Genomic DNA, 27,545 nt, shown 5'->3' with positions numbered 1-27,545 from the left:
AGGTCTAGAACGGGTAGATGTGAATCGGTTATTTACTCTTTCAGATAGTAGAAGGACTAGGGGACACTCCATGAAGTTAGCATGGGGCACATTTAAAACTAATCGGAGAAAGTTCTTTTTTACTCAACGCACAATTAAACTCTGGAATTTGTTGCCAGAGAATGTGGTTCGTGCAGGTAGTATAGCTGTGTTTAAAAAAGGATTGGATAAGTTCTTGGAGGAGAAGTCCATTACCTGCTATTAGGTTCACTTAGAGAATAGCCACTGCCATTAGCAATGGTTACATGGAATAGACTTAGTTTTTGGGTACTTGCCAGGTTCTTATGGCCTGGATTGGCCACTGTTGGAAACAGGATGCTGGGCTTGATGGACCCTTGGTCTGACCCAGTATGGCATTTTCTTATGTTCTTATGTTCTTATGTTCTTAATCAGAATGTCTTGGATTCAAATCAGGTCAGGTTTCGGCCTGGCCATAGTATGAAGACTGCAGTAGTTGGTCTTACAAATGATCACATTGGAAACACAGAGAGACGATATATCTGTTACCTTCGACATTGAGGACCATGGTACCCTGATAGATTGGTTAGAGATCCACGGATTTGATGGTATAATAAGGAAATGGTTTGAGTCCCTTTTATATCATAGAGCACAGTAAGTAAAGATTGATGAGGATATCTCTGATGCGTGGAAACATAAATATGGGGTCCCTCAGGGTCTAGTCTCGCCTCTTTGCTATTCAAATTCTATGTTCATTCACTAGGTCAACAGATCTAGAATGTGGCTTTAAAATGCCTTACAAGTTTGTGTAGAGTAAATATAAACTATTCTTATATTACATATTATATATACACCTTAGTACGGAATCCCTACTCCTCTCCCTTACAGATACAATCATCAAAGGAATGGATGCCGGTAACTCCTACCTCATTGCCATGCTAGATATTTCCGCCGCTTTTGACACCGTAAATCACAACATCCTCATCAATACCCCCATCAGTATAGGAATTTCAGGTACTGCTCTTTCTTGGATAAAGTCCTTCCTCCAAAACCGTACCTACACAGTCCTCACAGACAATTTTACATCCCCTCCTGTTAATCTCGACTGTGGCATTCCCCAAGGATCCTCCCTCTCTTCCACCTTATTTAACATTTACATGCTCCCCCTTACAAACCTCCTCTCCAACCTTGGTATCACACATTTCATCTATGCGGATGATGTGCAAATCCTCATCCCTTTCAAAAACTCTGTGCTCACTGCTATCCAAAACTGGAACACCATTCTCGCCTCAATAAACCAGCTCCTCACTGACATGCACCTAGCCCTCAATCCGCAAAAAACTGAGCTCCTCCTCGTCTCCTCTAGACATGCAGCCACACCCACCCTCTCCACCCTCCATTCCCCCAACCTTCTCTCTAACACAAGAAACCTGGGTGTTATACTTGATAACCAACTAACCTTCAAACCATATATCAAATCTATCCTTAGCAGCTGCTATTTCAAACTACAAACCCTCAAAAAACTAAAACCCCTTCTCTACTTTTCCGATTTCCGTACAGTACTCCAATCCATAATTTTTTCGAAAATTGACTACTGTAACGCTCTCCTACTTGGACTCCCTTCTACCCACATCAAACCTCTACAACTCCTCCAAAACGCTACTGCTCGTATCCTCACCAATGTCAATAAGAAAGACCACATCACTCCCACTCTCATTGATCTCCACTGGCTTCCCATTCACTCACGAATTATTTACAAGACCCTCACCCTCATCCACAAAAGTATTACTAACGAACACTACAACTGGCTAAACCCACCCTTCCTCCCTCGTACCTCCACAAGACCCACCCATGCTTCCCTCCGTGGAACCCTTATCCCCCCCTTCATAAAATCCACTAGACTCATCTCCACCACCAATAGAGCCCTTTCCCTTGCAGGCCCTTCCCTCTGGAACTCTATGCCTCTTGACCTACGTACCGAAACCTCCACACCTACTTTCAAAAACAAACTCAAAACCTGGCTTTTCCTCCAAGCATACCCCCTTTCCTCATCAGCTCCACCAACTAACATGCTAGCCCAACCCTCATCTCTCTCCCACATCCCCCGTTCAGGTCCTACACCCAATACCCTCCCCCTCTAATGATTCATACAATTTTTGTATATAACAAGTGTACATATTTCTCCCTCGAATCCCAATTCATATCTTATCCCCATGTGTCTGTTTGCACCCTCCCCCTGCCCCCCCCATTTGTCTCGACTACCCCCCTCCATCCCTCCCTTAGTTATTTAGTTATTTATTCTGTTACTGCGTTTGTTATACACCGTTCTCTGTAAAGGCTACGCCTATATATCTTTTGTTGTAAGTTACTTGTAAACCGGCACGATGTGCAAACGGTTGCCGGTATATAAAATTAAATAAATAAATAAATAAATAAAATAAATAAATATTGATTTTTTAAAGCTCTGTTTAATGTGGGCCCAGAAACTTTAAAGCAGAAACTTCAGTGCTATGCACCAATGCTACTGCTGCTTCCTTTCCAATATTGCCACACGGGCAATAAAAAAGAAAAAAAAATACCAGTGCTGCCTTCCAGCTCTGACACAGCCATCTCAGGGCTAAAGCTGCTCCTCACTGAAATCAGGGAGCTAAGTGGCCATGCTGCACATCCCATCATTTATGAAAATTTCAAGGGGGTTCTCCCTCACTCTTCAGTCATGGGGAACCCCATGATATCTTGAGGGGAAGCCTTCCTCTCCAAGTCTCAAGTGGGACAGTATGTAAAGGGCAAAGCTAGCTTTTAGGGATGGCTTATAGGGCTGAGGAGCTGCTGCAGTCCTGCCTCCTGATGTGACCCACAAGCTGAAGAAAAGCTGTTGTGCCCTTCTTGCAGAGCCAGTACCCTCATTTTCCAAGCCTCCTCTTTCCAAATCACATTTTCCATCATCCTCCATTCCCTGTGTCTCGATCGGCAAGTGGCCAGAAGTATATGAGCAGCACTGGGCACCATGACACTCCTGACTTCCTCTCCCTCCCATGTGGTTCATGTTGTTCATTTTATTTGTCTGGTTTAAATCCACATCTTCAAAACATATGTCCAGGCGGAATACAAATGTAACATACATAAAATTAAATAAAACAAAATCAATAAAACATATCATACATCAGTACAGTTCACCATGTTTGAATCATGGTGAGTGAAAGGAGCCAGGAGAAAGAGATGGTTAGAAGTAGTAGGGTGCCCAGCACTGATCTCCTGGCACTGCCACCTGCTGTTCAGGCTGCAGGAGGAGAATGTAAGATGTGATTTAGAAAAGGGGTGGGCTGGAAGGTGAGGAAGAGGTACCTGGGGGGTAGAAGATGAGGGACAGGAGGGTGGGAGGTTATAAAGAGGAGGAGAAGGATAATTTGAGGGCGAGGGAGGTTCAAGAAAGGGAGTCAAATAGCTGGAGTTGGGAGTGGGAGGGCTGAGGGTGTAATAGAGAAGAGAGGTAGGGAAATATAAGGTTGGGAAAGGGAAAACTGCAAGAAGAGCAGAACGAAGGCTTGAAATCTAGCTATGAATGGATAAAAAGGCAGAGTTAGAGAGAAATGGAGGAAAAAAGAGAGATCAATGTTAGAGAAAGATGTTAGAGGGCAGGAGAAGGGAGGAAAAAACAGAAAATGGACAGGAAATAAGGAGTTGGACCAACAAGAGCAAAGCAGAAAAGAGATGAGTACCAATGTGATTAGAAAAATAAAATGTCAGGACATTCCCAAAGCAGACAAACATTTTGTTTGTCTGCTTTGGGAATGTGCATCTAAACATTTTGTTTGTCTGCTTTGGGAATGTGCATCTATGATAGCTTTGTATTTTGCACAGTAAGGAGGAAATGCATTTCTGCTTCTATTTCTCCAGTGTTACACTGCATATAGAGATTAGCTTCTTGGGGTTTCTATTTCAGTTCATGTTTAGATGTTTCTATTTCTAATTTATGGTCACTTATTTTTGGTGTGTTGAAGATTTATCTATTTTGTGTAACATAGGTGATATATTCTGCTAGTCTAGCTTCTATATATGGCATTGTGGCAATCCTGTTTATTGTTTTTCCAGTAGGAGGTATATTGCATACTAGGGCCTGTTGCCTTTTCATAGATAATGATATTGCTGTTTGAGACCTGGGAGTTATTGTTGGCAGATTTGATTATATAGGTTCTGAGTTAAATTTTGGCAGGGTTTTACTTTGCATTTCAGAGTGCCTGGTAGCGAAGGGAGTTTACATTGCTGTTACTGAATTGACACCAAAATTAGAATTTTATTTTAACTTTATTTTTCAATTATTTCAAAAAATTACCTCAAGATAAACTTGAGAAAGAAAAAGGAGCTCTTACACTGAAATATACTTGAAATAAAAAAAAACAGCAAAAGGCACAAAATAATTTTAACAAGAACAGCCACTAGTCTACCAAAAGAAGGGAGGGGGGAATAAAACCACAAACAGGAAAATAAGTAAAAAGAAAATTAACAATGATCCAAATCTACCATTAATATAAATTGTGCATTAATAAAGAGATTCCTATCAACCTTCAACCATGTCTAGAACCATTCAGACTGCCATTCATTTTGCATCAAGAAAGAAACTCAATTGAGAGGGTTCATATAGACATAAGATGAACTCTGATAATTTAACAAGGCACTTGCAAGGATAGTGAACAACAAAGTACATTTTTAAAGATAACACTTATTGTTGCATCTCAAAACTTTTTTTCTGTACTCTTGAGTTTTCTTAGATTAATCAAGAAACATCCATACCTTCCCCTTCAGAAACAAAGTCTCTCAATTGTAAAAATGCAGATACATTGTAGAGTTCTTGTCTTGGGCGAATACAAAGGGCACCAGTTAGGTTGTCCTTCTGCATTCATCCTCAAGAGATTGTTCCAGCAAAGAAGTCAAGACCAAACTATCCATGGACACATCCTCTTTCTGAACCTCCAGTATTCTGCCTCCTGGTAAAAAATAAATTATTTTAGGAACTTTCAGAATGTTCATCAAATATTTTTTAATTAGGTTCAAAGGGGGCATAGTAGTCGTTTTAAGAAAATTAATCAGCCTCACATTGAAGAATCTTGAAAAATTTTCCAAGTTTTCCAATTAGTTAACTGTTTTATCTTGAGCTATGAATGTCTGAATAGCAGACAGCTAATTAACCTGACTAGAAATTCCCTCTAGTTTCTGGACTTGGCCAACAATTTTGGACTCCTGGATCAGAATCTGTAGACCAAATTGTGTAGTTAGGGAAGCAAAAGAAGAAATAGCCTGACAAAGAGGCTACCCCAGACCAAATGGAATCCACAGTAACAGTTTTAGGTGTAATCATACTCAGAACCATGGGTAGGCCATTGCCAGCATCTGAGCTTCTTTCACACCACACAACTTGGAGACCATCTCATCCTCTGTCACTGCAATTTCTGATCCTCCTTTTTGGAGGGTATAATATTAGCACACACTTTTTAAATTCCCTGGAATGCTTGTGCTCAGTTCTCATGAAAAGTATGCATATGGGTTATGCGTATACTTTTTCACGCACTCAACCCTGGGCTATTTTAGTACAGCCATTTACGCAGATGGAATTGAGTTTTATATGCATGAATGGCTTTGAAAATGACTCTCTACATGTGTAGCTCTTTAGAGCTTACTGGCCAATCTAGGAATGATAGAGAAAATATTTCTCTAATGATGTGCAGTGCAATGGAGCTACACACATGGGATAATATGACTTATTTAAATAAAGAACATTGGCAGAGCTTTCTAATAAAAATGTTTTCAGACATGTACAGTGGCTTCCTACGTACCATCAGAGCAGCAGCTACTTGTTTTCAGTTTTATCTATTGTCAGAAGAGGACATTCTTTGCACCACTTTGCAGGTGACTTTTGCCATCAGGCTTCCACTTTTATAAGTTTGAAAATACTTTCTCTCCTAAAAGTCCTTGGGTAACTTTTAAATTATTTTCTGACTAATATTTTTCTTTGTGTTTGTTGCTCATCACTGAAGTTTTTTAGCATTTTATTTTTCCTGAACCCTCTTTTGTCCTCTCAACTCATCTGATTGTTTTTCTCCAGCTCATCTTTTCTTGTTGTTGTTAATTTATTCTTTGTGATTTTGTTGCCAATTTTCCTCAACAATGATGCATGTCAGTTTCAACCCAGCACCCAAGAAGTAAGCCAGCAGTTTCAAGAGGTACCCAAAGGGCTTGCAGAAGATATCCCTAATGCAGAATACTTTAAGCTTCTGAGTAAAAGCCAAATCTGTTCATGTGGCTTCTGTGCAAATATATGGTTGAAAGTGGTTCATGTCCAGTAGAATAAGCTTTTCACCTACATGCTTAATACAAATAAGACCAGCTGAAAGGCTTAGGGAAGGAACCACAGTCATGTTGGTGGCCAGGCCTTTTCAAATCAGTCCTCATCCAATTTAATGATTTGGATCAAGGACAGGCTGAGGTGTCAAGACAAACCCCAATTCCCAGGCTCTAGTCACCACAAGGCCTCAAAGGAATCAGGCAAGCATTGGGCAGAGGCTCTGAGGTAACAGCACTCCTCATCAATGCACAGTTAAAAGGGCCAGTACAATTTGGAGGTTGCCCATGCACAGAAGCAGCCATAATTAGAGGACTACCTGATCTCCCATCTTGAAAACAAACCACATCAGTCTCTAGGATCCTCCACAGGACTTCAAGTAATAACTTCATACAGTCTTCAAAGATGATCAGTTCCTTAGAAGGCTTAACTCTTGTCTATAGCAAAGATTCAAATGAGATAAGATGATTACCAGGATATTAAATTGATATTTCACATGTGTTGTCATATGTTTTGGTGGATTCAATTCAAGTGAATGTTGAGCAAGCTACCTTTAATTACATCTCCATAGGCAATGGGCACATTGACATCATTTTGATTTTTCACAATGGTGCCAGCACCAAGAGGAGACTAAGCTTTCTTGTATGTCATCACATTGTTGAACATCTTGACCTCAGTCCTGGGAAGGTTTGTAATGAAACCTGAGCCATCTGCTCCTGCTGTGCCTAGGCTAGCTCATCCTCAAACTCCTCTTCAGATGACAGAAGAGTTGAAGTCAGAGAATTCTGTGGTCTCTAAACCTGATTTGACCGACAACTATATTACTGAAGAGGACTGCTTGGAGCTCTCTCCACAACAGCAAGAAATGGATCCCTATCTGAAGATATTGCTTTTCCTATTTGTGCACAGAGGATAGTGAAGGACATTTTAATAGATCTAGCCTTCCATTAGAACCCAGAGCCCCTCTGTTTAGCCTCCTAAAATACCTGAATACACCTAGGAAGTTGGCTCAAACTCTGGGTCTCATGGCTCAAAATTTATTTATTTATTTATTTATTTTTAACTTTTATATGCCGATGTACCTGTATAGGATACATATCGCACCGGTTTACATAGAAACTGAACTGTCGCCGTGAAAGTTGGATAAAGGGTATCAAATTATAAATATTTTAACTCTAAATCATTATTACTCAAAATGCCTTACATCAGGGACTTCCTGTATATGCCATTTTTATAACATTCACACACTTAAAGGTGAATTTTAAAAGCCTGGCGTGTGCCAAAACCAAGAGATATGTGCACAAGTTAGACCAGCGCACCCCAAGAGGATTTAGAAAGCCACTCATGTAAGTGCTGCTAGACGCACAAATAAATTCCAAAAATGGGGCGGGTGTGGGCATTCCTGGATTTCACATTGAAATCTGCGCATAAATACTTACTCGCACATGTGCATGCCGGGGACTCCTGCCATGTAACTTTACTTCTGCTATGGATGACGTGTAAGTAATAAAATAAAGACAAATAGACAGTTCGGCGCAGTTTTAAGGATCAGGGCTTTTAAACTTAGGGAGCTTTGGAAGTCCTATTCTTTAACCTGGGCAAACTGGGAATGAACTGGTAAAACTGGTAATGGTGTCAGCGCGTATGTCTTAAATCCTCCCCACTTATGCAGTAGAATCGGCATTTGCGCTCATAGGCGCATGTCCACTTATAATTGCGCATACATGTGCATGTGGTCAGGCTATTTTAAAACATACACACATATGTTATAGAATGGCCGTGGGCTGACAAACGCACACGTATGTGCACCCATCTACCTGTTTAAAAGTTACTGTCCCTGGCACTCAGTTGGACATTACTATACTTTTTTGTGTTAGTGTGCATGCTAATTATGCTCATGTGCTATGAATGCTAAATTTTAACAGGTGTAGTAAAAGAAAAATAGTTCATTACCTATTTAATGAATGTTACAAAAAAGAATTGCTTTAGAACTGACCATTTTAGTAGCCACCCTCTGGACTGACTCCATCTTGTTTATATCCTTTTGAAGGTGTGGTCTCCAGAATTGTACACAGTATTCCAAATGAGGTCTTACCAGGGTCCTACACAGAGGCAATATCACCTCTCTTTTTCTGCTGACCATCTCTTTCCCTATGCAGCCAAGCATCTTTCTGTTTTTACCATCGCTTATGAGGACAGATTTAAAGATCTAAACACATATACCCTGGAGGAAATGAGGGAAAGAGGAGATATGATAGAGACATTTAAATACCTCCAAGGAATAATTGCTGGCTTCTTTCAACAGACAGCAGGCTCTAGAATGAGTGTCATGAGATAAGGGCAAAAAGTTAACTTAGGAGAAACCTAAGGAAATATGTCTATGGGTGGGCCTGAGCCTTCATGACCAGAGCCAACCCATAACCGAAGCGCTGCACAAGAGACTGTGTCCTGATGGGGGGGAGAGGGGAGTGGGCGAGCGTACGGCACGGCAGTACGGCGGGCCGCAGCATGGCTCAACTCCTCCCCTCCCCGGCTGGTCACATCATCGCCATCAGAGCTGGGGGAGGGGGCGGAATGGCGGCGCACAGCAATGACGTCAACGGCCCCTTAAAGGGCCAAGACAAGGCCCCTTTTTCACCTCTCGCCAGCAACCCACCCACCCTCTATTAAGTAATCAGGTATAAGGAGAAGTTTTGTCTATTTAATGGTTGGAATGTCAAAGGAGGAGCAGTTATACTGCGATGTTACTCGTAAGCAAAGAAATCACAGTGCATCTGTAGAAGCATGTTGCAACATGTTAAGCTATCTGACAGATAGTAAACACTTGTTAGTGAGTATTCTTTGACAAAATGTACAATCTGTGTTAATATCACAGCTTAGAGGGAGGAGTGGTTACCCGGGCCGGTGGGGCATCTTGCAAGTGGTGCCGGTGGCATCACGGGATGGTGTGGCAGCCAATCAGCATCTTGGGCGATGCAAAGAGGGGGCGCAACATGCGCCGATGGTCGGGGCCCCCTTGCTTGGGGACAATGCGGGGGGCCCATGGAGCAAGGCTGCCCTGCCTGGTCCGCACAGCGGACAGCAGCGGAGACACATACCAGCTCGGGTACCAATTGTTTAGAATGTAATCATGTGTTAAATAAAGCTGCAGCCTTATTATTCCAATAATGGTATTAGAGTTTCTTTGTTAACGAACTTATACATAAATAAGCTCAATAAGGGGTACGGGTGGAAGGGATGCCGGCGACACAAAGTTACGGTTGCGGCTGCTAGCATTATTATAGAAATGGTGATGGGGTTGTGTAGATAAGGACAGTTTCAGAAATCTAGAGAGCATGGAATAAGCACAGATAAATTATGAGGGAGAGGGATGGACTATAAAGCTGAGCTGTACAGTCTTTATCTGCCATCATGTTCTATAATTCTGCATATTATGAATGTTACATTGTAATCTGCAGTACACATTTGGTTGGATTTTTTGGAATATAGAACAGCTAGATAAATAAATTAATGTTAAATACACTTTCATTCTGCCAAGCGATGCTCATAGCTGTGCACATTCATAGTCACAACCTTAAGGAAATATATAAACTTAGTGAATACATAGCCTCATTTACATAGAGACAATGTACAATCATGTAAGAGCTGTGGGTGGGGTTTGAACCCTTGGTCCAGGAGGTATGGGGCTGAAACTCTAATAGATTTGTGGGAACTGAGAAGGCAGCTAAAGCTGTTGGTCTTGGGTATTCATGGGTGGAGCTATGCCAAATCAGGTAGTCATTGGCTAGCAAGTAGATCCACCCTGTCTGCACTGCTGCTTTTAAGTTCTAGCCAGTAGGGAGGTCCCCGCTGGCACAGTGTCATTGTTTCTAGAGGACGGGGTCTGAGGTGGGTCAATCCAAACACGCATGACTGTGCTAGATCTTCCCCCTTGTCTTTCCAGAAAGAGAATCCGCATTGTTCAACTACTTTGTTTTCTGTAATCTGCAAGTCAGGAGACCCGTGTTATGTTTTGAACCTTTGTTGCTTTTCATTAATCCTTACTGTAAGGTGTGACTGTTGCATGGTATTTAAACCAGTCTCTGGGAACAAAATGGCGTCGTGAAGAGAGGATGCATTTGGTTGAACTCCCGGTCTGGAATCGTTTGTTGTTCTCTCGATTGCCTGAGACTGTAATGCCACATACAAAAAGGGAAGGTAAGGGAGGGAACCTCGACCCCCCCCCCCCCCCCCTTTTAAGCCTACCCCAGTTCCAACGAAAATCCGGGAGTTCTTCTCCGTTGCGGGTGAATCTCCAGGAGAGTCGGCTAGGGCACCGGAGGAGGAGCAAACTCCTGTGTCTTTTGACGAGATATCTTTGAGCCCTGCAGATCTGGTCACACCTTCCCACCATGCCCGTGTAGGCGCGCTGGAGCCAGTGGAATCTTTACTGCCAGTGATGCTGCATATGGAGGAAACATTCAAGGTATGCTCTGCAGCAGGTGCAATGGGGCAGACTCAGGGCGAAGGGACCTTAATCGCCCTGAGAGAGCTGAACATGGCGTGTTGAGCGGAGGGGGCAGTTCTCTGCCATTAACCATTGCCGCAGGAAGGAGCCAGACGGAACAGGCTGGATTGGAAGAATCAGTGCGAACTACAACGGTAAATCCTTTAGAAACTAAGCTTCTAAATAAACCTGAAAACTTTACCTTAGATTCTTTGTGGAATGGAATATCTACTCTTGAAAATGCAATTATCTCTCTAATGGTAATGATTAAAGTCTTTCAAGACCAATTTAATACGGTAAACCTCGTCGTATTAGCGAAGGCTACTAAAATTCAAGAGATGGATGGACAAATCAGATAAAGCAAATTCAAATGGGCTTTATTCATGGAGACTCTAGGCTAGAGAAAAGGATGGAAACTCTGGAAAATAATCTTAGATATAATAATCTAAGAATAATTAATTTCCCAAAATGTAAATTAATATACCCCAAGGAACAACTTAAAAAGTTCTTCCAAGAAATATTATCTATTGCCAATGGTGAAATGCCGAGAATTTTGAAAGCCTATTTTCCACCTGGGCTGGAGCAAAAGGTGCTGGAGAGAAAGGGGACAGTGAAGTTTGAGGGAGGCATCCGGAGTCACCAACACCATATGAAGATTTGTCAGAATTTCTTGAAACGACACAAGAAGTACAATTAGAGAAGAGAGGGGCATTGCTTGTGAAATTTGCTATATCCGAAGAGAGAGACATGCTATTAAAGAGTTTCTTTCAAAATAGAAATAAGCTTTATCTTGGTGGGAAAATATGGATTTTTCCACATATTATAAAACCAACCCAATTGCGAAGAAAGACATTTCTTACTCTTTGTCCTAGAGCGTGCCAAATTGGTGCGAAAATAATGATAAAATTCCCATGTATATGTGTACTTAATTTTGAAAATAACAGGTATGTTTTCATGGAGCCAGATCAATTGGAATCTTTTCTTAATTCAAAAAGTGTTTCCAGGCCAGGTCCGTCTAGCAGTACTAGTATAAATTAGATAATCCCACTACTCTCTTTTTTCAATTGTTTATATATGGATTAGTAAATATGCTATAATTCCACTTTTGTTCTCCCCTGATTGCATTGTAAAGTCAGGTAGAATCAGTGAGAAAAATTGCAATACAATTATGTTGTGTTTGAAAATATCAATTGATTTTCTTAATCATTTAAGAATGTTTCTTTATATGTTTTTGTTTGATGAAGATTATACAATTCTATCTGAAATTTATGGCATGTATATAATGCTTATGTTTAATTTTGACTTTAATAAAGAAAATTAAATTTTAAAAAATAAACCAGTCCCTGATAAACCACATCTCACACAAAGCTACAGTATCACGCCCAAACAAGACCCCTAGTTTTCTGCAATTCTATAGTTGCAAAATGTTCTTGCCTCCATAGAATATCTCCTCTTTCTGATTTTGGTATTAAAAGTCACTATTTTACGTGGTCTAATTTGTCAACTATATTTTTTGTGTAACATGCCTAGGTTTATAGACACCACCAAGGTAATACAAACACAGAGGGCTAATCTGAAATAGGTTCTCTATATTCAATAGATTTGGCCACACTACCAGAGAACCCAACATATAATATCACAAAGAATACTTAAATATAAACATACAAAAATGTTTATTTAAGAATAACACAACATCTGTCTAAACAGTTAAATACTAACTAACCATTCACCCAATTACACCATTCATTCATTAATATTAAAATTCAACACAGTGCATCAAAAATGGACCTAATTGAATTGCCCAACACTTACAATATGTAAACAATATGTAAACAGTTGATTTTACACCTTTACAGCAAAAACTAAACACTTATCATAGTGGGCAATATAAATTCTATTGCCCACTATAATCAGCGTTTTACAAAGGTGTAAAATCAACTGTTCACACCATTCATTCATTAGTATTAAAATTCAACACAGTGCATCAAAAATGGACCTAATTGAATTGCCCAACACTTACAATATGTAAACAATATGTAAACAGTTGATTTTACACCTTTACAGCAAAAACTAAACACTGATTATAGTGGGCAATATAAATTCTATTGCCCACTATAATCAGCGTTTTACAAAGGTGTAAAATCAACTGGTAACATATTGTAAGTGTTGGGCAATTCAATTAGGTCCATTTTTGATGCACTGTGTTGAATTTTAATATTAATGAATGAATGGTGTGATTGGGTGAATGGTTAGTATTTAACTGTTTAGACAGATGTTGTGTTATTCTTAAATAAACATTTTTGTATGTTTATATTTGTGTTCTTTGTGATATTATATGTTGGGTTCTCTGGTAGTGTGGCCAAATAGGTTTATAGACAGGCACATAAATGTTTTTAAAAAATGTGAAGAGAAAAAGAAATTGAAAATCTGTAAAATGAAAACGTTTCTACCTCTAAAGTAAAGGTCAACAAACAAGATACATCGGATAGGTATAAAATTTGTCACTAGCTTTCAAGAGCTAATGGAGTCATCAGTTGTACTTATCTCCATATTCTTAGACACTGCCTTGGGCAAGTTGAAAACTGACATAAACACACTGAGCAAGCAGACCAATCATAATTGTTCTAATGAAGTGCAAGCGCTTTTTGCCCTCTGAAATAATTTGGATCTGAGCGCAGTCATGCATCCAAAGTACCTGAATGGACGTGGCTGTTAGTATAATAAACTTTAAAATTAAGCATTGTTGTAGATATATATTCAACAAAAGTGCTTTTACATTTAACACATTGCATAAATGTAACAAATCAACAGTTTGTTCTTCTTGAGAGTTCACATTCAAATAGTATGTTAAGCAACCTTCTTTCACCACCACTATAATTAGAAATGATATTTTAAATGAGTTTCAGTGAGGTTTGACATCACTACATGTAACTAATTAAGCAGCAGTAATAAGATTTTCAAAACCTGATTTGTAAAATAAACATTTTCTTTACAGGTGCATTCATGGTTTAAATTATTATTACATATATATATATATATATATATATATATACATGTTATACTCTAGACATGTCACAGACTCTATCTTCAAGCTTCCACAGCTGCTGCTTGCTTACAAAAAACACAAAAGCCCATTCCCAGATATGAACAGACATGGCATTAAATGTAAGAGACAGTGGGGTAATTTTCAACATTTTCATGCATAAAAGGGTTTGAAGATGTGAATTGTTTGTTAAAAAGTTGTCCAACGTTTTGTGTGAAAAAAAAAAGATATTCCAGGCTGCAGCATTGGGATTTGTGCCCATACTTTTGATTTAAAAAATATGTACATAAAATACATGCAAAGATGACACCCTGCAAAGATCAGATATAAAACTTTGCAGGTAGTTTTTTTTGTACATTATTTCAGATAATTTTCTAAGCAAACTTATCTGCATAATTTCATTTAAAAGTCATTATAACCTACATGGGCAGTATTAAAATTACCCTTTCTAAGTACAGTAAAATAATAAATCAATACATAAATGTCTCTGAAATTTGTCTTTTGCAATATGTCAAAATTAAATAGAAATAATTATTACAAGAAAAGAAAATATAGTATGGGGCATTTGAAAGAAGTGGCTTTGAGAGAGTCACAAAAATTTGAACAAAGACACATGCACCCTGCAGACCATCAGCCGATCAATGCTAAAAGAAAAGTTTTTTTATTCAGTCCACATAAAGTATTCTTTTATAGAAAAATTATTTATTTAAAAATGTATATACCCCACCATAAGCAAAACTATCAGAGCAGTTTACAAGAAAAACATACATAAAAATGTAAAAATTAAAAAAAAAAACTTCACTGCTAAACCCTTTACCCCTGCAACCCCATCTACTCAAGCACTAGAGAACAGAAAAGACTTAACATGTTTCCTGAATTTTTGATATAGTAGCTCAGTTCTGACCACATTGCAAATGGTAACATATTCTATAGTTGTGGAGCTATGCTAGCAAAAGCTCTTTTACGAAAATACTGCAACTGAAATCCATATCCCACTGAAGTTGACAATTGGAATTCCTGCAAAGACCGCAAAACCCAACCTAGAACATACCATTACTCCACAAACAGTGAAAAACCACTGTTGGTAATTTAAACTTTATTCTCTCTAACACCAGTAACCAATGAAAGTGAACTAACAATGGAACAGCACTCTCATTTCTAGTCTTACTAAAAATTAACCTAGCTGCACTATTTTGAATAAGTTGGAGCTTCTTGATCACAGCAATCGGCATCTCTATAAAAAAAAAAAAAAGTCAGTAATCTCACACCCCCAAGAATTAAAGATGAAACCACTGTTCAGAAAGCAAAACCGTTCAAAGAGAGCTTCAAATTGCCTAGCCATTAGTAATTGCAAGTAGGCATGCTGAGCCACCTAAGAAATGTACAGTACCAAAGAGAAGCTCGGGTCTAACGTGACTCACTTTTAACACTATCCAAAATCTCTTTAACACAGCCATCCAATACAGACTGTACCATCTGGTTCTCCAAGCAGTCATCTTCCTTATTCCAAGATATTCTGTTTTGGCCTTATTCAAAACAAGTTTACTAGCATTCACTCAACAAGAGATCCTTGTTAGTTATTAACCAGATCAACAGTTGTAGCAATGCTTGAATCAATACACACCAGAAACTGGATGCTATCTGGATAAATATATATATATATATATATATATATATATATATATATATATATATATATATATATATATATATATATATATATAGACTGACATCAAGCTCCTGAAAAAGGATCAGCTACAGGATGCATAAAAATGTTAAACAACAAGGGTGAAAGGTAAGAGCCCAGAGGAACCCCCATCTGTAAAACCATTTAGGTGAATTTTCAAAGGAGTTACATGTATAAATGTAACATACTATTGAGCAATTTTCAAAAGCCATTTACTCATGTAAAGTGCACTTACGCAAGTAAATCCTATGGACAATTCAATGGCATATATCGTAGCAATTTTCAAAAGTCCACTTACATGAGTAAAGTGCATTTACACGTGCAAAACTCAGTTTTACATGGGTAAATGCTTTTCAAAATCAGGCCCATTGGTTGCAAGTATGTCCCTGCCACCTGCACCACCTGTGTTCCCCTTTCCAAAAAGGAAGCAATCCAGGCTAACACCTGCCTGCTGAAACCCATCTACTCACATCTCTCCAAGAATAGGTGGTGGTCCACCAGATCAAATGCGCTGGAAAAGTCTAATGATCAAAAATATTGACCGACCAGCATCAAGGTAGCGAAAGTCATCTGCTAAGGAGATAATCTTCAGTTCTGAGCCATGTCCAGATCTAAACTGACTGCCTATCCGACCAGTCACCAGAAGCTTCCAAAAATTCTGATAATTGACTATCTTTTTCTATAATTTCCCAAAAAAAGGCAAATTAGAAACTGGCATGTAGCTTTGTTGAATCCAAATGATGTTTCTTCAAAATTAGATTTTCCACAGACCTTTACAAATTCTCTGGAAGACAACCATCCCTCAGTGACACTATTATAATCTTAGTCAACCATTCGAATTCTTTTCCTGACAATTTTTATTAAATATGATGGACTTACCTGTAGGCTTCATGTACGCCAAAATCTTCTGCATCCCTCACAGTAATCATTGGAACTCGCACAACTGATCACTGCAATACCTCCCTTTTATGCTCCTGAACTTATACTATTTCTATCCAACTGTAACTGTTGGAGCAAAACCTTAATCTTATTACTAACAACAAAGAAAAAGCAATACAATCTAACATTCCCGCCAAATTATCTTTCTTCTCCTTAGGAAGAAGAGTTTTCACTACCCTAAAGATCTCCCTACTAGTAGACTCATCTGATCATATAATATTAGAAAAAGCATTTTTCTTTGCCTCCTGAACCAACCCATATCTGTTAGCCATTTTCTTCCAGTCAATACTCCAGTCTATAATCCAGTCCTCACAAAAGTGAGAAGGACTGGATTATAATCCAGTCCTTCTCCACAGACACTCTAAGCGCCAGAGTACTCTACTCAGCTCTAAGTTCTGGCGACAACCACCCCATCTACTGCTTACCTATATATAATTCATTTCATTAGAGATATATCATCTAACACCAAACTTACAACCCCATCCCACTGTTCCAATAACATACAAATACATACAATAAAATACATACCACCTTCTATCTCCTCAGGTACCAAATTATTCATTCACATTCCAAAAACATCCTCATCAATTTTCCCCATGCCATTTTTCATCCTGCCTCTCACACCTTACTCCTTTTTCCATAATCTGCTGTCTGAAAGAAAATATGATAACCTAATGATGTGACCATGGTATCAGGTCCAAACCATGCCAAGTTCAATCATTCACCTCATAGAGGGGCCGTTGCAATACAGTGCACTCAGCCGACGCGGGTTAAAGAGGCACTAATCCACCTCCTAATGCAATAGGGGGATTAGCGCCTATTTAACCAGTGTCAGACATGGAGTGAATGTAATATCGCTCATTCACTCCGCATGCAAAAAAATAAATGTGCGTCTCAGACGCACATTTATCGCTCAGCTATTAACGCCTGCCTGGAGCAGGCGTTAATAGCTGAGCGCAGGTAAAAGAAGTACAGAAAAGCAGAAAAAACTGCTTTTCTTTACTTCTTTTTTAAAGTAAAAAAATAAAAGAAAAATAACTCTGCAGACCGCCGAGTTATGAAGACTGACGCCGAGTTTACCGGCGTCGGTCTTCATAACCGGCAGCCACGGCAGGGTCGCGTTAGCAAGGAGGTGCTAAGGTCGTGCAAGCCCTAATTTGATTATTGCATAGCGCCCCCGCCCCTTGCGGGCGCAATGCGCACATTAGGAAAGCGGGCGCTGACTTTTCAGCACCCACTTTCCGCGCTTTATATTGCATTAGGCTCAGAAATGGTCTGAACTAATAACCCAGATCTAAAATGTCTGCCCTTGTGGGTAGAGCCAAGCACCAATTATTTTAATCCATAGCATTGAAAAAGTGCCCGCATACTCTGTACCACCCACAAAACTTAAATGATCATAATATAAATTAAAATCCCCTACTAATAAAGAAGCAAACTATAGAATCAAATCCAAAATCCTTTCTTGAATACTCTCCTATACTTGCAATTCTACAACAGGAGAGCAATATGAAATCAATATACCCATAGGGTCTACAAGACCTACTTTAAGAAGTACAGCCTCACAACCATCCATAGTTGCAAATGGCAACTGCAAAACAGGCAATCCTCCAAAAATACATCCTACTCCTTCCCTCCCTATCCCGATATAAAAAGAGAACTCTGAAAGCACATCAAAGAGATAGTAGCCCTAATAGATTCTGATAACCATGTCTTCGTGAGAGAAGTAACATATCCAACCCAGTCTCTTAAAAGAAAATACAATTAAACAATATACTCATCTTAAACCCTTCCCACCATACAATACACATACTTCAATTTATCATAGCTGGAGATTGTGATCCCTCTATAATCCACTTTGAAGTGTCTGAAAGGCAGAATTCTGCCAGTTTTTCCTTCTCCCCACATTTCCAAGCTCCCCATAATGTCCCCTCTCCCACACCACAGGAATTTCCATCCCTCCATTGCCTCTCTCTCCAAAACACATCTTCTTATTCCAGGACAACACCAAGCAACAAAAAATAAAAAAACAATTTTCAGATGCCCTTTGGTAATTGTGTTGATTTTGCAAAGTAGATTTTATGAACCTGGATTTTTAGGCTACTTGCTTACAGGGAAACTGGCCTTATGAGATAATCATTCCCCTTCAACTCTTACTCCCCACCCCCACCCCCCCCCCCCCCCCCCCCCACCAATTTTTAAACCATTGATTCAAATTTCTCTTATAGTTAGTAGAGCACCCAATGACCATGGTTGACACTTTTCATGTGCCCATGCCACCCCTACACCTAGAATCACATTTGTTGGTTTTTAGTTTAGTTTCTTACAGGATAACCGGCCAGTTTAGTTAAATTGTAATCTCAGGGAGATTCAAGCACTTTAAAATGTCATTAAGCTGCCAGTTTCAATACCAAAGTGGAAAACTGGGCATCATGAAACATTCACCCATTTTCTTGTATTTTTCCCCCATATGTGAAAGTAATCTAAACAAAAGATCCAAGCTTACTGAGCAGAACAGATTTTGTACATTAGTGTATTTACTAGGGAGGCGCTGATGAAGGGGTACAGCAGTTGACATACTTGACTGGAAGTGTCCCAATTCTATTTCACATTTCCACTTCTTGAGAAAAAATCCTCTTACATGCCATATGTAGCTGCACTATTTTCTTAGTATTATCTCCCTAGTGGATGGTGACATTTTTCTTTAATGGTGTATTTATTTCAGAATAAATACAAGCATCTTGAGAAAACCTGGAGTCTGTCACTGTGTTTCATTTTATATGAAAATAATACCAATGAATATTTTCATAAAACTGCTCCTGATTCTATCAAATGCTTTATTATACATGAATTATGCAAGCTTTATTTTATGATTTTTCAGTTGCCTTGATTATGCACACATGCATAAAACTCAAGTTGGAGAAATGTAGACCGTTTGAAGTTGGAAATAAAATAGAAAACAAAAACCAAGGAGTTTCCTTCATGGTTATTTCAAAGCTTGTGACTGTAGAAATGTTTACAGCATGACCAACCTATCCATTTTACTTAAATACAGTTGTGTGGGTAACACACCCAAAAAAAAAAATTCCCTCTCCTCTGAAATTAAATTATAGGAAAATACTACTTATTTGTGCTCAAATACAAAGTTTGAACTCTGCTATGCTGTTAGGATTTTGAAGTAACGATTGTCCACTGAGTGCAGAAGGTGATAGAAAGAAGGTATTTATTTTCCTCCAGCAGACAAAAGGTGATCATACTTTTAAAATACGTTGAGATTGTCCAAGAAACTCGGTAAAATACTCATCCATCACTAAGAGCCCCTGGTCAGGAAATGACAGTGCAGTAAATATCTTCAGCAGCCGCCTGTTAATGTACAAGCTGTTTTCGGTAGGGATTTTCAGCACTCACATAAAACACACTGTCATGAGTGACTGCCTGTGCTCCAAAGTCATTACTATTGGGATGATAGAACATCTTTCAGGGAATAGCTGAAAAACTTTAAATGTCATGTCAAGTTTGTTGAAGCTATTTTCAAGCTCCTGTTCAAGGTTACATGAATATTGAATATGTCTGTTTAAAAAAAAGTTTGCGCTCTACAGGCTGGATCAGCACTGAGGGCTGGTAGGTATAACAGCATACCTGTTAGACAAACAAAATCTTTGGAAAAGTCAAGAAGCAAAGCCGTTTCTTTAGCAGGTAGTGCTACTTACTCCATCAGCAGGTGTGGTAAGTGAAGATCAGTGCCACTTGATAACCTGGTAGAAAAGAATATAAAAGGGAATTACTTGATTAAAGAAAAAGGTTTAATTATGATTCATTTGTAGTAATGCTTTTGAAAAAGTGATGATTACAATGTATTCTGAATGCTGATTTACAGCATATATATTTCTGCCTTGCCATTCTTATCTAACTTGGTTTATATGCAAATGCACATTTCTTTCATAAAGATACTGAATGCATTCTAGTCTAATTTCCTTCCGGCCACACCTGCCATAAATTGATCCTTGTTTCTAAACAAGCTACTTTAAGGTTATAATGCTATTTTATTTCAAGTCATTCTTTTATTCTTGACTATTATCAGCCTTCCATGATTAACTTTTCTTTAGCATTTCTTGTGAATTTCAAAAACATTCCACTTCAGAGTATATCTTAAGTTCACTACATTTGTACTGCATGGTTTGATGGCAGCAAACTTGTTTAACTGCATGATGGAATTGGGTTTTTTTTTCTTTCCCACTGCAGAAAACCAGAAGGCACAAATAGAAAGGTCACGTTCACGCCACAATATCAATTTCAACTTGACAAGGGCTCCAATTGCCACAGAGCTTAATTACGATGCAGAGACTCATTCATCTACTGCAAGAAGCAAAACTGTTGAGAAGGAGACTTGTAATGTAGAATGCAACTCTGAAAAGGGAGCCGAATCTGTTAGCTCTGTTTCAAAAATAGAGGCAGTTCCTGAAGTAGAGGCTCTGCTAGCAAGATTGCGGGCTTTGTAACAAACCTGTAAGAAAAACTAACCTGATTCTAAATATAGGCCAAAATCTCCTAGTGTTTTAAAATTATGCATTGGTTTTGTTTAACTGACCAAGCACATTTATATATACTCATCTTCCTACAACATATTGTATATATATATATATATATATATGTGTGTGTGTGTGTGTGATGGTATATGAATCTATTGCCCTGCCTGCATATTGTAGACTTTAGCCTGAATATGGTTATAAAGCAGTTTTCAGGTCTTTGAATCAATGGACATCTAATATAGTTACAAAACTGAGAATGTTAAATTACACTGATAATACTAATGCGTTTAATGGACAGACGTGTAACCAGAGCACTGAGGTTTTTTCTTTGTTATCGTTATTTAGATAATTGTAATCATGTGCTTACTTTGTCACTCTGTCACCAGCTAGTATGGTATTATTACATGGCACTGGATTCTCTTTAGGTTATGGTACATTTTTTTTTTTTTGATCAAAATGAAATTTATCCAAAGATGACATAGTGAATGATATTTTGAAACTGTATGGGCCCCTTTGGCAAAGGCATTTCCTTTAAAGAAAAAATTTGTGATTTTGAAAATTCATGTACCACATTCTGTTTCAATAAAATCCCAATTTACAAGTAATCCATATTTCTCCAGAGCCAATAAAGCTTCTAAAATACTGCACTAAAAAATTATAAAGTAAAACAAATATAGACAGATACATATATAGACACAATCTAGATATAGACATATATATATATATATATATATATATATATATATTTGTTACATGCATTTAATGCTAAGCAAATGAAGCCAATGCAACACTTTCTGCTGCTAACCTATACCAAGGAATCTAGCATAAAGTTTACAGCAATAATTTGTGATTCTTAATATGCAAAAGAACAGGAAATTAATTTCCTCTGTGTATATTAGTTTTAAAAAAAATCTATGCAATACATTTAATTCTCTATATAGCATACACAGGTTGTCTGATTCTTTTCATGTTTGTTCACGCTAAGATGTATTTTGATAGTTGTATCAGCCTAGTTTTTTAATTTTTATTATATGTGCTATGAATCTTATCCATGGGTAAAGCATCAACTACCCACCAGTAGTTTTTTTTTTTTTTTGTTTGTTTCATTACCTGTATGAGATAGAACTTGGTGCAAATACAAATGGAAAACCTAGCAACAAAGGGCTGACTGCTTCACAGCTGGACTTCCAACAATTTCATTTTCTAATAAAGTGAATAATTAGATTTCAAGGCACTGAAGTATGTTCATAAGTAATTGTTATAACTGCATATTTTCTTTAGACTGTACAAATATAATGCAGTAAGTTCACAAAATTAAACTGCATAGCCCTTCATCATTTATCTAAAAGTGGGAATTGGCCATGTTACCTTTTTGTTTGAGGTCATACTATATTTTATTTAAGAATTTATAATGAGACATTTAGAAATCAGCATGGTTGTATACTTTTCTTTTACATTATATATGCCATATAAACTCTATAGCCATGTATTAGGTTATTCAATGAAAAAGCCATTGCAAGCACTGCTGCTTTTTATATTTTATTGTATGTTGCCTTCAAAATTAATAAAGTTAATTATTAAAGCTGGAACACTGCAACTTTTTTTTTTTGTAGTTACAGGGACACTAGAAGGTCTTAATTTCTTAAGAGTTTTGCTCTAAACAGAATGGAAAAGGTTATTTTGAAAATTGAACCGTAAGGGATTTTGCATCATGCAAATAAAATTCTTTCATCAATATTTGTTGACATTTTTCCTTCAGCTGCCACATATATTATAGTATGCACAATAGTCAGGAATATTGACAGGAGCATCAAAGATAAGTAGACTAAAGTGAACATTAAGACCAAGTAATCAATGGAGACAGTAAAACTAGAAGTAGGCATATGTAAAATTCATGAAAAGGCAAATAACTGACCTGAGAACCTATTGAAGAGTAGGGAAACTAACAATGTCATGTCTTGAGACATAGAGTTGGGAACATACAAAACGGGATAGTGAAATAGATGTTGCATCCTAGGTTGTGGCAGTTCTTAAAAGATTTGCAATAAAGTACAGAATGCTGGAAATGTCCCAGCTGCTATGGGAAATCTACTTATATTATCAACAAAACTGCTTCATATGATGTAATTAATAGACATTAAAAATGAGCACCGACCTCAAAAGTATTTTTTCTTAGTGAGTAAAGACCTCATATATATATTTAGTAGAGATACCTTGGTATTAACTCACACTAATTATCGATAGCTCTTGCTTAGTGTATCCTGTAATTCTACAGGTACATTAATTCACCATCTTTCCATTTATATAATCATGGGTCTTACTCCTAATAGATTTTGTTCACCTAATGGGTCTTGCTCACAGATTTTGCTCTGTTTTCCCTTTTTTTCTTTTTAACAATGAGCAGATATAACAAATGTATTTCTTATATTTCTTATATATTTTTTAAAATTCTATCTTCAAATATTAAGTGCTACTTTCAGTAATATATGCTATGTTGCACAGCGACTTTGTTCAGAGTTGAAGTTTCAAACGTTTCCCCACTGGCAATTTATATATTGCTTCCCCGCTGGCCTAGGAGACACCGCGCTTTAGCGCTGCTGTACAGTGCTATTTATTCAGAATTGAAGTGTTTTCGCTGATACTTTATATACTGCTTTCCCGTTGGTGTTACACAGCACTCTCAAGTAGTTACACTGTGCTTTAGCGCTACCAATTCAAAGTCCAAATTTTTCAAGCCGCTGGCAATTTATGTATTACTCTCCCATTAACAAATGCTTGTCGGCAATAACCCAGTGCTTTAGTGCTATTAATTCAAAGTTCAAATATTTTTTGCTGGCACTTTATATGCACTATAACACTTTATGTATTGCTTTCCCTTTAATATTACACAGCGCTTGTGAATAACTGCACAGCTCTACAGCGCTACCAATTCAAAGTTTAAACGTCTTCCCGCTGACCCTTTATATGCTGCTTTACCGCTGGTAATTTGTATGCACTTAAATATTGCACAACATATGCGGTTCCATTGCACTTATCTTATTCTTCTTTATGCTGGTGGCTGCACGCTAGAAGCTGAGCAAAGACGAATAGATGTGGAGGTCCACAAGTAGAGACTCCTGCCCGACATGGCTCATGTTTCGTCAGTTACTTCGTAAGGGGCTGGCACTCTTTTAATTTTATCTCCACAACTAGGATGCAAAAATATGAAGCTACAACTTTTAAAGAAAATGACAGCTAAAGAAAAACCTTTATGAACCATCATACATACTCTCCACAGTTTCACAAATCGTGCTGCTCAATTTCAGCCTTCAACGTTTCCTCAGATCCTATACTCCATTTTGGCTTTCCCAGGCTCTATTTGAACCTAATCACGGGATGGTACTAACAGCCAATCACAAAAATGCAGACTGGACAGACTGAACACCCAATGAAAATCCCTTTCCCGGCCTGCCTTCACATCTTCATGGCCAGCAGACTGCCATTCAAAGGCACATGTGCACACACCAGCACATGTGCACACACCAGCTCAGACTTGTAGGCCCTATGGTGGGATACAGCAGCAGGTGCTAGGAGATGTCAGCATGGGCTGGGGATTTAAACTTCACAGATGCTGCCTCAGCAAGTGCTCTTCCTGCATTCCTTGCAATGTGTGTTGCTGTATCCGTCTTACTCCTGGGCCATGCCTTGCCTTACTTGTTCCTACTGTGCCTTGGTCCAACCTTGCCCCAGTCTCTGCCTTGTTCCCCTGCTGTGTCCCGTTCCTTATATCCTGCCAAGCTCTAGTATTGCCTTGTCCATCTCTGTCTGACTTCTGGTTCTGAACTTGGCCTTGGATTCTGACCACGCTGCCTGTTCTCCACCTGCCCTGACCTCTCCCTGGACCTTGATGCTACCTGATCTCCTCCTGTCATGATCTCTGCCTGGACCTTGATGCTGCCTGATCTCCGTCTGCTCCGACCTCTGTCCAGATCTCCACGCTGCTTGTCTGCTGCCTGTCCTGACCTGGGTCGTACCCAACACCATCTGTCTGCTGCTCTACAGGACCCTTGCCTAAGCCCTGTCAGCCTTCAGACCCCAAGGGCTCAACCTGCAGGGAAGGGGATTGAAATAGGTGTGAAGATCTTGTCCCAGTGAGAGCATGTCCACCAGCTGTCGGTATGGGACTAGTGGATTTGCCTGCTGGGCTACATCAACCACACTATAATCAAGGGCTCACACTCCATGTCAGATTGCGGAGGCCATGAGCTTGGTGGACTCATCCTCTTTTCAGTTCATTTCTGGTTTGGCCCACTGAGTCCAGCAGCAAGAACAACTTAACCAAATAGCAAGGCTGCTCCAGGACCTGGCCATGCACATAGACACCTTACAGGTACATATAACTGCTCTAGCACCTGTCACACCTCCAGCGGTGTCAGTCTGGGTTCCAGGATCCAGGCCACACCTGCAAACCTCCACCCAGGTTTGCCAGTGACCTCAAGGCCAAGGCAAAGAGTTCATCAATCAGTGCTTAATTCCCTTTGAGCTGCAGGCTGCTAATTTTCTTTCAGAATGGACCAAAGTGACCTACATTCTCTCCTTCCTGACTGGTTCAACTCTGGCCTGGGCAACACCCCTATGGGAGAGAAATAATCTCATCATGGGAAACTTGGGTGACTTCCTCAGGCAATTCCGAAGAATCTTTAACGAGTCACGTTGGTCCTCTTCAGCAGCCCTGAATTACTTCTTGTTAGGCAAGGCTTCAGAACAGCCAAGAACTATGCCATACATTTCCAGACTCTGGCTTCAGAGTTACATTGGAACAAAGGAAACTTCATTGCCATTTTCTGTCAGAGCCTTCCGGAGCAGATCAAGGACTATTTGGCTGATAGAGGCCTTCCATCCAGCCTGGAGGATCTTCACTCTTGCCATCTGCATCGATATATGCTTCCAAGAGTAGGCCAGGGAGAGAGAAGCTTCTTGGTGATATTTCAAGCTCTCACCCAAATTCCAGCATCCTCTGGTGATCGCAACGAAAGATACCAAACCTGCTTCATCTACCAAAGAGCCTATACAGCTCAAAAGAGTAAAGCTCACAGAAGAGGAGAAACAGAGGCATCAGCAGCTTAACCTCTGCCTATATTATGCTGCCCAGGGGGCACTTTACTGGTTGATGTCCTGAAAAGGCAGGAAATGTTTAGGCCTAGGGTTGGTTGGAGAGACAACTCTAGATCATACTCCATTCTTTCCTCAACTACTCGCTCTTACTACCTTCATCTCCAACATTACAGAGATTCACACAGAGGCCTTTCTAGACTCCAGCACTGGGGGGGTAACTTCTTGAAGGAGAAGTCCATTACCTGCTAATAATTAAGTTGACTTAGATAATAACCACCACTATTGCTAGCAACAGTAAAATGGAATAGACTTAGTTTTAGGGTACTAGCCAGGTTCTTATGGCTGGATTGGCCACGGTTGGAAACAGGATGCTGGGCTTGATGGACCCTTGGTCTGACCCAGTATGGCATGTTCTTATGTTCATTGAGGAAGCACTGGTACGACAATACAATCTCCCAGTAACAACCCTAAGGGGTAGATTTTCAAACCACGCAATTTGGCGTACTTTTGCTGGCGCATCAGGCGCAAGCAAAAGTACGCGGGATTTTAGTAGATACGCGCGTAGCCACTAAAATCCTGGATCGGCGCGCGCAAGGCTATCAATTCCGTATAGCCGGCGCGCGCCGAGCCATGCAGCCTACCCCCGTTCCCTCCGAGGCCGCTCCGAAATCGGAGCGGCCTCGGAGGGAACTTTCTTTTGCCCTCCCCTCACCTTCCCCTACCTAACCCACCCGCCCGGCCCTGTCTAAACCCCCCCCCTTACCTTTGTCGGGGGATTTACGCCTCCCGGAGGGAGACATAAATCCCCGCGCGCCAGCGGGCCACTAGCGCGCAGGGTCGCGACCTGGGGGCGGGTCCGGAGGGCACGGCCACGCCCCCGGACCGCCCCGGGCCGTAGCCACGCCCCCTGGCCCGCCCCCGGAACGCTCCCAACACGCCCCGAAAACACTGCGCAGTTCGGGCCCGCCCCCGACACGCCCCCCTCAGAAAACCCCGGGACTTACGCGAGTCCCGGGGCTCTGCACGCGCCTGTAGGCCTATGTAAAATAGGCTCACCGGCGCGTAGGGCCCTGCTCGCCTAAATCCGCCCGGATTTGGGCGGATTTAGGTGAGCAGGGCTCTTAAAATCCGCCCCTAAGCCTGTTAGAATCTCCTTGGCCTATGAAAAACGTCTGCAGGCCACCTGGCCACAACTACCTCTCCATTCACCCTTTAGATTGGAGCAATGCACTCTTTATTTTACCAAAGGCAGTAAACTCGATCTTTCTTGGCTTGCCTTGGCTAATTCAGTACAATACCATCATTGATTGGCAGGCACTGCAAATTGCTCGCTGGAGACCCCTCTGCCAAAAACAATGCCTTCTTTGGGTCTTCCCACCAGTACCGCTAGCTCGGTCTTCAGCTCCAGCCCTCCCTGGACTTCTCCTCCCAAT

General features: G+C 39.8%; 1 protein-coding gene across 1 annotated transcript in view; it reads left to right on the top strand.

The window, feature by feature from the left end:
• The window catches only part of DIAPH3 (diaphanous related formin 3), a 1,173,174-nt gene extending 1,150,567 nt beyond the window's left edge, over window positions 1-22,607 (top strand). Inside the window, exon 28 of the mRNA XM_029602990.1 lies at window positions 20,732-22,607. Within this exon, the coding sequence (XP_029458850.1) occupies window positions 20,732-20,988 (257 nt within the window). The 3' untranslated portion in view covers window positions 20,989-22,607. The remainder of the gene's footprint in view (window positions 1-20,731) is intronic.
• Window positions 22,608-27,545: the final 4,938 nt, after the last annotated feature.

Source organism: Rhinatrema bivittatum, chromosome 5 (assembly GCF_901001135.1).
Source record: "Rhinatrema bivittatum chromosome 5, aRhiBiv1.1, whole genome shotgun sequence".
NCBI lineage: Eukaryota > Metazoa > Chordata > Amphibia > Gymnophiona > Rhinatrematidae > Rhinatrema > Rhinatrema bivittatum.
This window is presented reverse-complemented; position numbering and strand designations above follow the sequence as displayed.